Source organism: Stegostoma tigrinum, unplaced genomic scaffold (genome assembly GCF_030684315.1).
Source record: "Stegostoma tigrinum isolate sSteTig4 unplaced genomic scaffold, sSteTig4.hap1 scaffold_344, whole genome shotgun sequence".
Taxonomy (NCBI): domain Eukaryota; kingdom Metazoa; phylum Chordata; class Chondrichthyes; order Orectolobiformes; family Stegostomatidae; genus Stegostoma; species Stegostoma tigrinum.
In genome coordinates, this window is record NW_026728272.1 from 5,001 (window position 1) to 20,000 (window position 15,000).

Here is a 15,000-nt window from a genome sequence, read left to right on the forward strand (position 1 = left end):
TGTGTGTGTGTGTGTGTGAGAGAGAGAGAGATGGTGTGTGTGGTGTGTGTGTGTGTGTGAGAGAGAGAGATGGTGTGTGTGTGTGTGTGGTGTGTGAGAGAGAGAGGGAGTGTGTGTGAGTGTGTGTGTGTGTGTGTGTGTGTGTGTGAGAGAGAGAGAGGGAGTGTGTGTGTGAGAGAGAGATGGAGTGTGTGTGTGGTGTGTGTGTGTTTGTGAGAGAGAGATGGAGTGGTGTGTGTGTGTGTGTGTGTGTGTGTGTTAGAGAGAGAGATGGTGTGTGTGTGTGTGAGAGAGAGAGGGAGTGTGTGTGTGAGAGAGAGATGGAGTGTGTGTTTGTGTGGGTGTGTGAGAGAGTGGAGTGTGTGTGTGAGAGTGATGGAGTGTGTGTGTGTGTGTGGTGTGTGTGAGAGAGAGGGAGTGTGTGTGTGTGTGTGTGTGTGAGAGAGAGAGGGAGTGTGTGTGAGAGAGAGAGGGAGTGGTGTGTGAGAGGAGATGGTGTGTGTGTGTGTTGTGGGGTGAGAGAGGGTGTTGTGTTGTGATTGTGTGGTGAGTGGGAGTGTGGTGAGAGAGTGGAGTGTGTGTGTGTGTGTGTGGTGAGAGAGAGAGTGTGTGTGTGTGTGTGTGGGTGAGAGAGAGGGAGTGTGTGTGTGAGAGTGGAGATGGGAGTGTGTGTGTGTGTGTGAGAGAGAGGGAGTGTGTGTGTGTGTGTGTGAGAGAGAGAGAGGGGAGTGTGTGTGTGGTGAGAGAGGGTGTGTGTGTGTGAGGAGTGTGGAGTGTGTGTGTGTGTGGTGAGAGAGGGAGTGTTGTGTGTGTGTGTGTGTGAGAGAGAGGGAGTGTGTGTGTGGAGAGTGGAGTTGTGTGTGTGTGTGGGGGTGTGGAGTGGGGGTGTGTGTGTGTGTGTGTGAGAGAGAGAGGGGTGTGTGTGTGTGAGGAGAGGTGGAGTGTGTGTGTGTGGGTGTGTGGGAGGGTGGGTGTGTGTGTGTGTGTGTGTGTGGGAGAGAGGGGAGTGTGTGTGTGTGTGGAGAGGGAGGTGTGTGTGTGTGTGGTGTGTGTGTGTGGGGGTGGAGGTGGGGTGTGTGTGTGTGAGAGGAGTGTGGTGTGTGGAGTGAGTGGGTGTGTGTGTGTGTGTGTGTGAGAGAGAGGGTGTGTGTGGGTGTGTGTGTGTGTGTGGTGAGAGTGGTGGGTGTGTGTGTGTGTGTGTGGAGAGGGGGAGTGTGTGTGTGAGTGTGTGGAGTGTGTGTGTTGTGTGTGTGTGTGAGGAGAGGGGTGTGTGTGTGTGTGAGAGTGGGGTGTGTGTGTGTGTGGTGGTGTGTGTGTGTGAGAGAGAGAGATGGAGTGTGTGTGTGTGTGTGTGTGTGTGTGAGAGAGAGAGAGGGAGTGTGTGTGTGTGAGAGAGAGATGGAGTGTGTGTGTGTGTGTGTGTGTGTGTGAGAGAGTGAGAGGGGTGTGTGTGTGTGTGAGAGTGGTGGGTGTGTGTGTGGTGTGTGTGTGAGAGAGAGGGGTGTGTGGTGTGTGAGAGAGAGATGGAGTGTGTGTGTTGTGAGGAGTGATGGATGTGTGTGGTGTGTGTATGTGTGTGTGAGAGAGAGTGGAGTGTGGTGTGTGTGTGTGTGTGTGTGTGTGTGTGTGTGAGAGAGAGAGAGGGAGTGTGTGTGTGTGAGAGAGAGAGGGGTGAGTGTGTGCGTGAGTGTGAGTGTGCCCTGAGGGCTCTCTCCCCCCCCCCCCCTCCCGGCCCTGCACTGATCTCTGTGATCTCTCTGACAGGTCTCAGGTGGCAGCAGGGATCCAGGAGCGGAGAAACACGCTGGACCTGAACCAGCTGACGCACGGCCCCTTGTCCCATCGCCTGCCCCCCGCCGGGAAGTTCGACCGCCAGCATTCGGACAAACCTGCGGCCGATCTCAACAAGGTGGGTCAGCCGGAGCCCCGACAGCCCCCCCCCCCCTCTGGAGGTATTCCCTGAGCTCGGTATTCCCTGAGCCGAGCATTCCTCATGAGCCCAGCTTCTGCTGTGCGTCGGTGTTGGAGCTCAGCCGGGCATTCCTCATGAGCCCAGCTTCCGCTGTGCGTCGGTGTTGGAGCTCAGCCGGGCATTCCTCATGAGCCCAGCTTCCGCTGTGCGTCGGTGTTGGAGCTCAGCCGGACTTTCCTAATGAGCCCAGCTTCCGCTGTGCGTCGGTGTTGGAGCTCAGCCGGACTTTCCTAATGAGCCCAGCTTCCGCTGTGCGTCGGTGTTGGAGCTCAGCCGGACTTTCCTAATGAGCCCAGCTTCCGCGGTGCGTCGGTGTTGGAGCTCAGCCGAGCATTCCTCATGAGCCTAGCTTCCGCTGTGTGTTGGTGGGGGAGGAAGGGAGTGTTGAAAGTAGGGGGCGGGAGGGGGGGGAATATCATGTCGATTGTGGTAGCTGGGTGGGGGGGGGGGGTTGCTTTGCCCTGGACAGTGTCGAGCTTCTCGAGTTGTCGGAGCTGCTCCCTTCAAAGGTGAGTGGGGAGTGTCCCCTCACCCTCCTACCTTGTGCCTCGTCGATTGGGTGGCGGGGGGGGGGGCACAGGCTCTGGGTTGGGTTGGTAGGGAGGAGGGGAGTTAACCCGAGTGACTGGATGGGACAGGTAACCATCCCAATGCAGGGTACCCAGCGGGTTTCAGCGTGGGGGGTGAGTCACTGCTCTCTCTGTCTCTCTCAACCGCCCCCACCCCAGGAGATGGTGAGGAACATGGATTCAGTCTTCCGCGAGCTCCTGCAGTACAAACGTCTCAAACCGGGCTCGGACGAGGCTCAGGATCCCGGGAAAGGGGAACCGCCGGGGCCCCAGGGCACGGGCCTGCGCAGGAGCAGCAGCGGAGCCTTGGAGAAGCTGCCCAACAGACAGGGCCCGCCTCCTAAAGCAGGCGTGAAAGCCAGGACCACTGCTCTTTTCAAATCGGGCGGGGGGCCCGGCTGATGGCAGCCCCAAGGTAACGTCCTGAGGAGGCCTGGGGGTGGGCCCGGGGCGACGGGTTTGTGTGAGCGGGAGGGGCAATGACACTCCGGCTGCACCAAGGGAGCCCAGGGCCCGACAGTCAGCGATAGGCCCGAGGACGGAGTCACCTCCCCCAGGCGGCCACTGACATCCAGCACGCGGGCCGAAGGTCCGCTCCCCAGGCACTCGGACTGCTCGCCTCCGCCCTCCCTCCCCCAGCTCACTGACCATCACATGTATGTTTGCTCCCTCACTCAGTCCCTCTGTCTCTCACACTCTCCCTCACTCACGCTCCCTCACTCACTCCTCACTCACTCACTCACTCACTCACTCCTCCCTCACTCACTCCTCACTCACTCACTCACTCACTCCTCCCTCACTCACTCCTCCCTCACTCACTCCTCCCTCACTCACTCACTCACTCCTCCCTCACTCACTCCTCACTCACACTCCTCACTCGCTCACTCACTCACTCCTCCCTCACTCACTCCTCTCCCTCCCTCACTCCTCCCTCCCTCACTCCTCCCTCCCTCACTCACTCCTCCCTCACTCACTCCTCCCTCACTCACTCCTCCCTCACTCACTCCTCACTCACTCACTCCTCCCTCACTCATTCCTCCCTCACTCACTCTCCCTCGCTCACTCCTCCCTCACTCACTCCTCCCTCACTCACTCCTCCCTCGCTCACTCTCCCTCACTCACTCTCCCTCACTCACTCTCCCTCACTCACTCTCCCTCACTCACTCCTCACTCACTCACTCCTCCCTCACTCCCTCTCCCTCACTCACTCTCCCTCACTCACTCCTCACTCACTCACTCCTCCCTCACTCCCTCTCCCTCACTCATCCTCACTCACTCACTCCTCCCACACTCACTCCTCCCTCCCTCACTCCTCCCTCAATCACTCCTCCCTCACTCACTACTCACTCCTCCCTCACTCACTCCTCCCTCACTCACTCCTCCCTCACTCACTCCTCCCTCACTCACTCCTCTCCCTCACTCACTCCTCCCTCACTCACTCCTCTCCCTCACTCACTCCTCTCCCTCACTCACTCCTCTCCCTCACTCACTCCTCTCCCTCACTCACTCAGTCCTCCCTCGCTCACTCTCCCTCGCTCACTCCTCCCTCACTCCTCCCTCACTCACTCTCCCTCACTCAATCCCCCTCCCTCTCTCCTCTTTCACTCTCTCACCCCCTACACTCACTCACTCAGTCGCCAATACAGGAGCTGTACACCTCAACTCAAGGACCCCACACCCCTCACTGTAACACACCGATATACCCCACACCCCTCACTGTAACACACCGATACACCCCACACCCCTCACTATAACACACCGATACACCCCACACCCCTCACTGTAACACACCAATACACCCCACACCCCTCACTGTAACACACCGATACACCCCACACCCCTCACTGTAACACACTGATATACCCCGCACCCCTCACTGTAACACACCGATACACCCCGCACCCCTCACTGTAACACACCGATACACCCCACACCCCTCAGTGTAACACACCGATACACCCCGCACCCCTCACTGTAACACACCGATACACCCCGCACCCCTCACTGTAACACACCGATACACCCCTCACCCCTCACTGTAACACACCGATATACCCCACACCCCTCACTGTAACACACCGATACACTCCGCACCCCTCACTGTAACACACCGATACACCCCGCACCCCTCACTGTAACACACCGATACACCCCACATCCCTCACTGTAACACACCGATATACCCCGCACCCCTCACTGTAACACACCGATACACCCCGCACCCCTCACTGTAACACACCGATACACCCCACACCCCTCACTGCAACACACCGATACACCCCACACCACTCACTGTAACACACCGATATACCCCACACCCCTCACTGTAACACACCGATACACCCCGCACCCCTCACTGTAACACACCGATACACCCCGCACCCCTCACTGCACCACACCGATACACCCCGCACCCCTCACTGCAACACACCGATACACCCCACACCACTCACTGTAACACACCGATACACCCCGCACCCCTCACTGTAACACACCGATACACCCCACACCACTCACTGTAACACACCGATATACCCCACACCCCTCACTGTAACACACCGATATACCCCACACCCCTCACTGTAACACACCGATACACCCCGCACCCCTCACTGTAACACACCGATACACCCCACACCCCTCACTGTAACACACCGATACACCCCACACCCCTCACTGTAACACACCGATACACCCCGCACCCCTCACTGTAACACACCGATACACCCCGCACCCCTCACTGTAACACACCGATACACCCCGCACCCCTCACTGTAACACACCGATACACCCCGCACCCCTCACTGTAACACACCGATATACCCCACACCCCTCACTGTAACACACCGATACACCCCACACCCCTCACTGTAACACACCGATACACCCCACACCCCTCACTGTAACACACCGATACACCCCACACCCCTCACTGTAACACACCGATATACACCCCGCCCCCCTCACTGTAACACACCGATATACCCCGCACCCCTCACTGTAACACACCGATATACCCCGCACCCCTCACTGTAACACACCGATACACCCCACACCCCTCACTGTAACACACCGATATACCCCACACCCCTCACTGTAACACACCGATACACCCCACACCCCTCACTGTAACACACCGATACACCCCACACCCCTCACTGTAACACACCGATACACCCCTCACTGTAACACACCGATATACCCCACACCCCTCACTGTAACACACCGATACACCCCACACCCCTCACTCTAACACACCGATACACCCCGCCCCCCTCACTGTAACACACCGATACACCCCACACTCCTCACTGTAACACACCGATATACCCCACACCCATCACTGTAACACACCGATACACCCCACACCCCTCACTGTAACACACCGATACACCCCGCCCCCCTCACTGTAACACACCGATACACCCCACACCCCTCACTGTAACACACCGATACACCCCACACCCCTCACTGTAACACACCGATACACCCCACACCCCTCACTGTAACACACCGATACACCCCTCACTGTAACACACCGATATACCCCACACCCCTCACTGTAACACACCGATACACCCCACACCCCTCACTCTAACACACCGATACACCCCGCCCCCCTCACTGTAACACACCGATACACCCCACACTCCTCACTGTAACACACCGATATACCCCACACCCATCACTGTAACACACCGATACACCCCACACCCCTCACTGTAACACACCGATACACCCCACACCCCTCACTGTAACACACCGATACACCCCACACCCCTCACTGTAACACACCGATATACACCCCGCCCCCCTCACTGTAACACACCGATATACCCCGCACCCCTCACTGTAACACACCGATACACCCCGCACCCCTCACTGTAACACACCGATACACCCCGCACCCCTCACTGTAACACACCGATACACCCCACACCCCTCACTGTAACACACCGATACACCCCACACCCCTCACTGTAACACACCGATACACCCCTCACTGTAACACACCGATACACCCCACACCCCTCACTGTAACACACCGATACACCCCACACCCCTCACTGTAACACACCGATACACCCCACACCCCTCACTGTAACACACCGATACACCCCACACCCCTCACTGTAACACACCGATATACACCCCGCCCCCCTCACTGTAACACACCGATATACCCCGCACCCCTCACTGTAACACACCGATATACCCCGCACCCCTCACTGTAACACACCGATACACCCCACACCCCTCACTGTAACACACCGATATACCCCACACCCCTCACTGTAACACACCGATACACCCCACACCCCTCACTGTAACACACCGATACACCCCGCACCCCTCACTGTAACACACCGATACACACCACACCCCTCACTGTAACACACCGATACACCCCTCACTGTAACACACCGATATACCCCACACCCCTCACTGTAACACACCGATACACCCCACACCCCTCACTGTAACACACCGATACACCCCTCACTGTAACACACCGATATACCCCACACCCCTCACTGTAACACACCGATACACCCCACACCCCTCACTCTAACACACCGATACACCCCGCACCCCTCACTGTAACACACCGATACACCCCGCACCCCTCACTGTAACACACCGATACACCCCGCACCCCTCACTGTAACACACCGATACACCCCGCACCCCTCACTCTAACACACCGATACACCCCGCACCCCTCACTGTAACACACCGATACACCCCGCACCCCTCACTGTAACACACCGATACACCCCGCACCCCTCACTGTAACACACCGATATACCCCGCACCCCTCACTGTAACACACCGATACACACCACACCCCTCACTGTAACACACCGATACACCCCTCACTGTAACACACCGATATACCCCACACCCCTCACTGTAACACACCGATACACCCCACACCCCTCACTGTAACACACCGATACACCCCTCACTGTAACACACCGATATACCCCACACCCCTCACTGTAACACACCGATACACCCCACACCCCTCACTCTAACACACCGATACACCCCGCACCCCTCACTGTAACACACCGATACACCCCGCACCCCTCACTGTAACACACCGATACACCCCGCACCCCTCACTGTAACACACCGATACACCCCGCACCCCTCACTCTAACACACCGATACACCCCGCACCCCTCACTGTAACACACCGATACACCCCGCACCCCTCACTGTAACACACCGATACACCCCACACCCCTCACTGTAACACACCGATACACCCCTCACTGTAACACACCGATATACCCCACACCCCTCACTGTAACACACCGATACACCCCACACCCCTCACTCTAACACACCGATACACCCCGCCCCCCTCACTGTAACACACCGATACACCCCACACTCCTCACTGTAACACACCGATATACCCCACACCCATCACTGTAACACACCGATACACCCCACACCCCTCACTGTAACACACCGATACACCCCGCCCCCCTCACTGTAACACACCGATACACCCCACACCCCTCACTGTAACACACCGATACACCCCACACCCCTCACTGTAACACACCGATACACCCCACACCCCTCACTGTAACACACCGATACACCCCTCACTGTAACACACCGATATACCCCACACCCCTCACTCTAACACACCGATACACCCCACACCCCTCACTCTAACACACCGATACACCCCGCCCCCCTCACTGTAACACACCGATACACCCCACACTCCTCACTGTAACACACCGATATACCCCACACCCATCACTGTAACACACCGATACACCCCACACCCCTCACTGTAACACACCGATACACCCCACACCCCTCACTGTAACACACCGATACACCCCACACCCCTCACTGTAACACACCGATATACACCCCGCCCCCCTCACTGTAACACACCGATATACCCCGCACCCCTCACTGTAACACACCGATACACCCCGCACCCCTCACTGTAACACACCGATACACCCCGCACCCCTCACTGTAACACACCGATACACCCCACACCCCTCACTGTAACACACCGATACACCCCACACCCCTCACTGTAACACACCGATACACCCCTCACTGTAACACACCGATACACCCCACACCCCTCACTGTAACACACCGATACACCCCACACCCCTCACTGTAACACACCGATACACCCCACACCCCTCACTGTAACACACCGATACACCCCACACCCCTCACTGTAACACACCGATATACACCCCGCCCCCCTCACTGTAACACACCGATATACCCCGCACCCCTCACTGTAACACACCGATATACCCCGCACCCCTCACTGTAACACACCGATACACCCCACACCCCTCACTGTAACACACCGATATACCCCACACCCCTCACTGTAACACACCGATACACCCCACACCCCTCACTGTAACACACCGATACACCCCGCACCCCTCACTGTAACACACCGATACACACCACACCCCTCACTGTAACACACCGATACACCCCTCACTGTAACACACCGATATACCCCACACCCCTCACTGTAACACACCGATACACCCCACACCCCTCACTGTAACACACCGATACACCCCTCACTGTAACACACCGATATACCCCACACCCCTCACTGTAACACACCGATACACCCCACACCCCTCACTCTAACACACCGATACACCCCGCACCCCTCACTGTAACACACCGATACACCCCGCACCCCTCACTGTAACACACCGATACACCCCGCACCCCTCACTGTAACACACCGATACACCCCGCACCCCTCACTCTAACACACCGATACACCCCGCACCCCTCACTGTAACACACCGATACACCCCGCACCCCTCACAGTAACACACCGATACACCCCGCACCCCTCACTGTAACACACCGATATACCCCGCACCCCTCACTGTAACACACCGATACACACCACACCCCTCACTGTAACACACCGATACACCCCTCACTGTAACACACCGATATACCCCACACCCCTCACTGTAACACACCGATACACCCCACACCCCTCACTGTAACACACCGATACACCCCTCACTGTAACACACCGATATACCCCACACCCCTCACTGTAACACACCGATACACCCCACACCCCTCACTCTAACACACCGATACACCCCGCACCCCTCACTGTAACACACCGATACACCCCGCACCCCTCACTGTAACACACCGATACACCCCGCACCCCTCACTGTAACACACCGATACACCCCGCACCCCTCACTCTAACACACCGATACACCCCGCACCCCTCACTGTAACACACCGATACACCCCGCACCCCTCACTGTAACACACCGATACACCCCGCACCCCTCACTGTAACACACCGATATACCCCACACCCCTCACTGTAACACACCGATACACCCCACACCCCTCACTGTAACACACCGATATACCCCACACCCCTCACTGTAACACACCGATACACCCCACACCCCTCACTGTAACACACCGATATACCCCACACCCCTCACTGTAACACACCGATACACCCCGCACCCCTCACTGTAACACACCGATATACCCCACACCCCTCACTGTAACACACCGATATACCCCACACCCCTCACTGTAACACACCGATACACCCCGCACCCCTCACTGTAACACACCGATACACCCCGCACCCCTCACTGTAACACACCGATACACCCCACACCCCACACTGTAACACACCGATACACCCCGCAGCCCTCACTGTAACACACCGATACACCCCACACCCCTCACTGTAACACACCGATACACCCCACACCCCTCACTGTAACACACCGATACACCCCGCACCCCTCACTGTGATGATGATGCCTTGCTATGTCTCCATCTCTGTTTAGTTCGGTGAATTCATGCTTTCCAATTGTAAATTTGACTGATGTTTGGCTGTTTGTTTGATTTGTTCTCTTATATTCCGCACTTATATTTGAATATATTTTAAATAAACATAATGTTCACAGAGCAATAGCTGTTTTATTTTCTGAGAGAGGGGGGACTGAGAGACACCAGCCAGTGTACAGATATCTCCCTGAGAGAGAGAGAGGGGGGGACTGAGAGACACCAGTCAGTGTACAGATATCTCCCTGAGAGAGAGAGAGGGGGGAACTGAGAGACACCAGTCAGTGTACAGATATCTCCCTGAGAGAGAGAGAGGGGGGACTGAGAGACACCAGTCAGTGTATAGATATCTCCCTGAGAGAGAGAGAGGGGGGGACTGAGAGACACCAGTCAGTGTACAGATATCTCCCTGAGAGAGGGGGGACTGAGAGACACCAGTCAGTGTACAGATATCTCCCTGAGAGAGAGAGAGGGGGGACTGAGAGACACCAGTCAGTGTACAGATATCTCCCTGAGAGAGAGAGAGGGGGGAACTGAGAGACACCAGTCAGTGTACAGATATCTCCCTGAGAGAGAGAGGGGGGGGGGACTGAGAGACACCAGTCAGTGTACAGATATCTCCCTGAGAGAGAGTGGGGGGACTGAGAGACACCAGTCAGTGTACAGATATCTCCCTGAGAGAGAGAGGGGGACTGAGAGACACCAGTCAGTGTACAGATATCTCCCTGAGAGAGAGAGAGGGGGGGGACTGAGAGACACCAGTCAGTGTACAGATATCTCCCTGAGAGAGAGAGGGGGACTGAGAGACACCAGTCAGTGTACAGATATCTCCCTGAGAGAGAGAGGGGGACTGAGAGACACCAGTCAGTGTACAGATATCTCCCTGAGAGAGAGAGGGGGGACTGAGAGACACCAGTCAGTGTACAGATATCTCCCTGAGAGAGAGAGAGGGGGGGGACTGAGAGACACCAGTCAGTGTACAGATATCTCCCTGAGAGAGAGTGGGGGGACTGAGAGACACCAGTCAAGTGTACAGATATCTCCCTGAGAGAGAGAGAGGGGGGGACTGAGAGACACCAGTCAGTGTACAGATATCTCCCTGAGAGAGAGAGAGAGGGGACTGAGAGACACCAGTCAGTGTATAGATATCTCCCTGAGAGAGAGAGAGGGGGGACTGAGAGACACCAGTCAGTGTACAGATATCTCCCTGAGAGAGAGAGGGGGGACTGAGAGACACCAGTCAGTGTATAGATATCTCCCTGAGAGAGAGAGAGGGGGGACTGAGAGACACCAGTCAGTGTACAGATATCTCCCTGAGAGAGAGGGGGGACTGAGAGACACCAGTCAGTGTACAGATATCTCACTGAGAGAGAGGGGGGACTGAGAGACACCAGTCAGTGTACAGATATCTCCCTGAGAGAGAGGGGACTGAGAGTCACCAGTCAGTGTACAGATATCTCCCTGAGAGAGAGAGAGAGAGAGAGGGGGGACTGAGAGACACCAGTCAGTGTACAGATATCTCCCTGAGAGAGAGAGAGGGGGGCACTGAGAGACACCAGTCAGTGCACAGATATCTCCCTGAAAGAGAGAGAGGGGACTGAGAGACACCAGTCAGTGTACAGATATCTCCCTGAGAGAGAGAGAGAGGGGGGACTGAGAGACACCAGTCAGTGTACAGATATCTCCCTGAGAGAGAGAGGGGGGGACTGAGAGACACCAGTCAGTGTACAGATATCTCCCTGAGAGAGAGAGAGGGGGGGACTGAGAGACACCAGTCAGTGCACAGATATCTCCCTGAGAGAGAGAGAGGGGACTGAGAGACACCAGTCAGTGTACAGATATCTCCCTGAGAGAGAGAGGGGGGGAGTGAGAGACACCAGTCAGTGTACAGATATCTCCCTGAGAGAGAGAGAGAGAGGGGGGACTGAGAGACACCAGTCAGTGTACAGATATCTCCCTGAGAGAGAGAGAGAGAGGGGGGGGACTGAGAGACACCAGTCAGTGTACAGATATCTCCCTGAGAGAGAGAGAGGGGGGGGACTGAGAGACACCAGTCAGTGTACAGATATCTCCCTGAGAGAGAGAGAGAGAGGGGGGGGGGACTGAGAGACACCAGTCAGTGTACAGATATCTCCCTGAGAGAGAGAGAGAGAGAGAGAGGGGGGGAACTGAGACACCAGTCAGTGTACAGATATCTCCCAGAGAGAGAGTGGGGGGACTGAGAGACACCAGTCAGTGTACAGATATCTCCCTGAGAGAGAGAGCGAGAGGAGGGGGACTGAGAGACACCAGTCAGTGTGCAGATATCTCCCTGAGAGAGAGAGGGGGGACTGAGAGATACCAGTCAGTGTACAGATATCTCCCTGACAGAGAGAGGGGGGAATGAGAGACACCAGTCAGTGTACAGATATCTCCTTGAGAGAGAGAGAGGGGGGGACTGAGAGACACCAGTCAGTGTACAGATATCTCCCTGAGAGAGAGAGGGGGTACTGAGAGACACCAGTCAGTGTACAGATATCTCCCTGAGAGAGAGAGAGAGAGGGGGGACTGAGAGACACCAGTCAGTGTACAGATATCTCCCTGAGAGAGAGAGGGGGGACTGAGAGATACCAGTCAGTGTACAGATATCTCCCTGACAGAGAGAGGGGGGAATGAGAGACACCAGTCAGTGTACAGATATCTCCCTGAGAGAGAGGGGGGGGTACTGAGAGACACCAGTCAGTGTACAGATATCTCCCTGAGAGAGAGAGAGAGAGGGGGGACTGGTGTACAGATATCTCCCCGAGAGAGAGAGAGCGGGGGGTACTGACAGACACCAGTCAGTGTACAGATATCTCCCTGAGAGAGAGAGGGGGGGGGAAATGAGAGACACTAGTCAGTGTACAGATATCTCCTGAGAGAGAGAGAGGGGACTGAGAGACACCAGTCAGTGTACAGATATCTCCCTGAGAGAGAGAGAGGGGGGACTGAGAGACACCAGTCAGTGTATAGATATCTCCCTGAGAGAGAGAGAGGGGGGGACTGAGAGACACCAGTCAGTCTACAGATATCTCCCTGAGAGAGAGAGGGGGACTGAGAGACACCAGTCAGTGTACAGATATCTCCCTGAGAGAGAGAGAGAGGGGACTGAGAGACACCAGTCAGTGTACAGATATCTCCCTGAGAGAGAGAGAGGGGGGACTGAGAGACACCAGTCAGTGTACAGATATCTCCCTGAGAGAGAGAGAGGGGGGACTGAGAGACACCAGTCAGTGTACAGATATCTCCCTGAGAGAGAGAGAGGGGGGACTGAGAGACACCAGTCAGTGTACAGATATCTCCCTGAGAGAGAGAGAGGGGGGACTGAGAGACACCAGTCAGTGTATAGATATCTCCCTGAGAGAGAGAGAGGGGGGGACTGAGAGACACCAGTCAGTGTACAGATATCTCCCCGAGAGAGAGAGAGAGGGGACTGAGAGACACCAGTCAGTGTACAGATATCTCCCTGAGAGAGAGAGGGGGACTGAGAGACACCAGTCAGTGTACAGATATCTCCCCGAGAGAGAGAGAGGGGGGACTGAGAGACACCAGTCAGTGTACAGATATCTCCCTGAGAGAGAGAGGGGGGGGACTGAGAGACACCAGTTAGTGTACAGATATCTCCCTGAGAGAGAGGGGGGACTGAGAGACACCAGTCAGTGTACAGATATCTCCCTGAGAGAGAGAGAGAGAGAGAGGGGGGTGGGGGGAGAGAAAGTTGGGCTGGTGTGTGAGAGATACAGATTTCTGTCAGAGGGGGTTTAGTCACTCGATAGCTGTGCCAGTGTGATGAGAGTCTGTGTCTCTCTCTGCTGTGACCCTCGTGTCTTTGAGGGTCAGTGGTGGACAGGCAGGGGCAGATGCGTTCCCTCCCTGTGCGTTGCTAGGGCTCCTTCCTGAGAGCCAGGCGGATACTGAGCAGCAGACCCCCGGCAGCATGGAAGAAGGGGTCGCAGATCCCTCGGATACAGACTGGGAAGGTAATCGCCAAACACTCCAGCTCCAGCAGGAAGCAGCGGACGCACGGCACGGCCGCCCAGACCTGGCCGAAGGAGATGCAGGCGTACAGGAAGCCCCATAGGACGGCCATGGGCACCCCGAACAGCGCGGTGAGCAGCCTGTAGCTCCAGTAGCCCGAGACGGCGAAGGCCTTGTGGCTGATGCTCCACACCGCGGGGAAACTGTACACTCCGTCTGGCTCAGCCACTGCTTCCTCAAACTCCACCTGTTCCCGGGGGCAGGGGGGAGTGGGGGAGCAGGGAGGACAGGGGGTGAGGGGGTAGGGGGTAGAAGGAGGGAGAGGGGACGTGACGGGTGAGAGGGAGGTGGACGGATGAGAGGGAGGTGGAGGGGTGAGAGGGAGGTGGAGGGGTGGGAGGGAGGGTGGAGGTGGGGAAGAGGGGTGGTGACAGGGGAGAGGGAGGGAGGGTGGAGGGGGGTTGACGGGGGAGAGAAGGAGGGGCGAGAGGGAGGGAGAGGGTGTGTGACGGGGAGTGGGATGTCGGGGAGGAGGGAGTGGGAGGGCAGGGTGATGCGGGAGGGCGGAGTGATGGAGGAGAGGGAGGG

The 15,000-nt window shown here is 56.6% G+C and overlaps 1 protein-coding gene across 1 annotated transcript in view; it reads right to left on the minus strand.

Moving 5' to 3' along the window:
• Positions 1-13,322: 13,322 nt before the first annotated feature.
• Positions 13,323-15,000, minus strand: part of LOC125449977 (caveolin-1-like) — a 6,424-nt gene continuing 4,746 nt past the window's right edge. Inside the window, exon 2 of the mRNA XM_059643939.1 lies at positions 13,323-14,659. Coding sequence (XP_059499922.1) covers positions 14,318-14,659 — 342 coding nt within the window. The 3' untranslated portion in view covers positions 13,323-14,317. The remainder of the gene's footprint in view (positions 14,660-15,000) is intronic.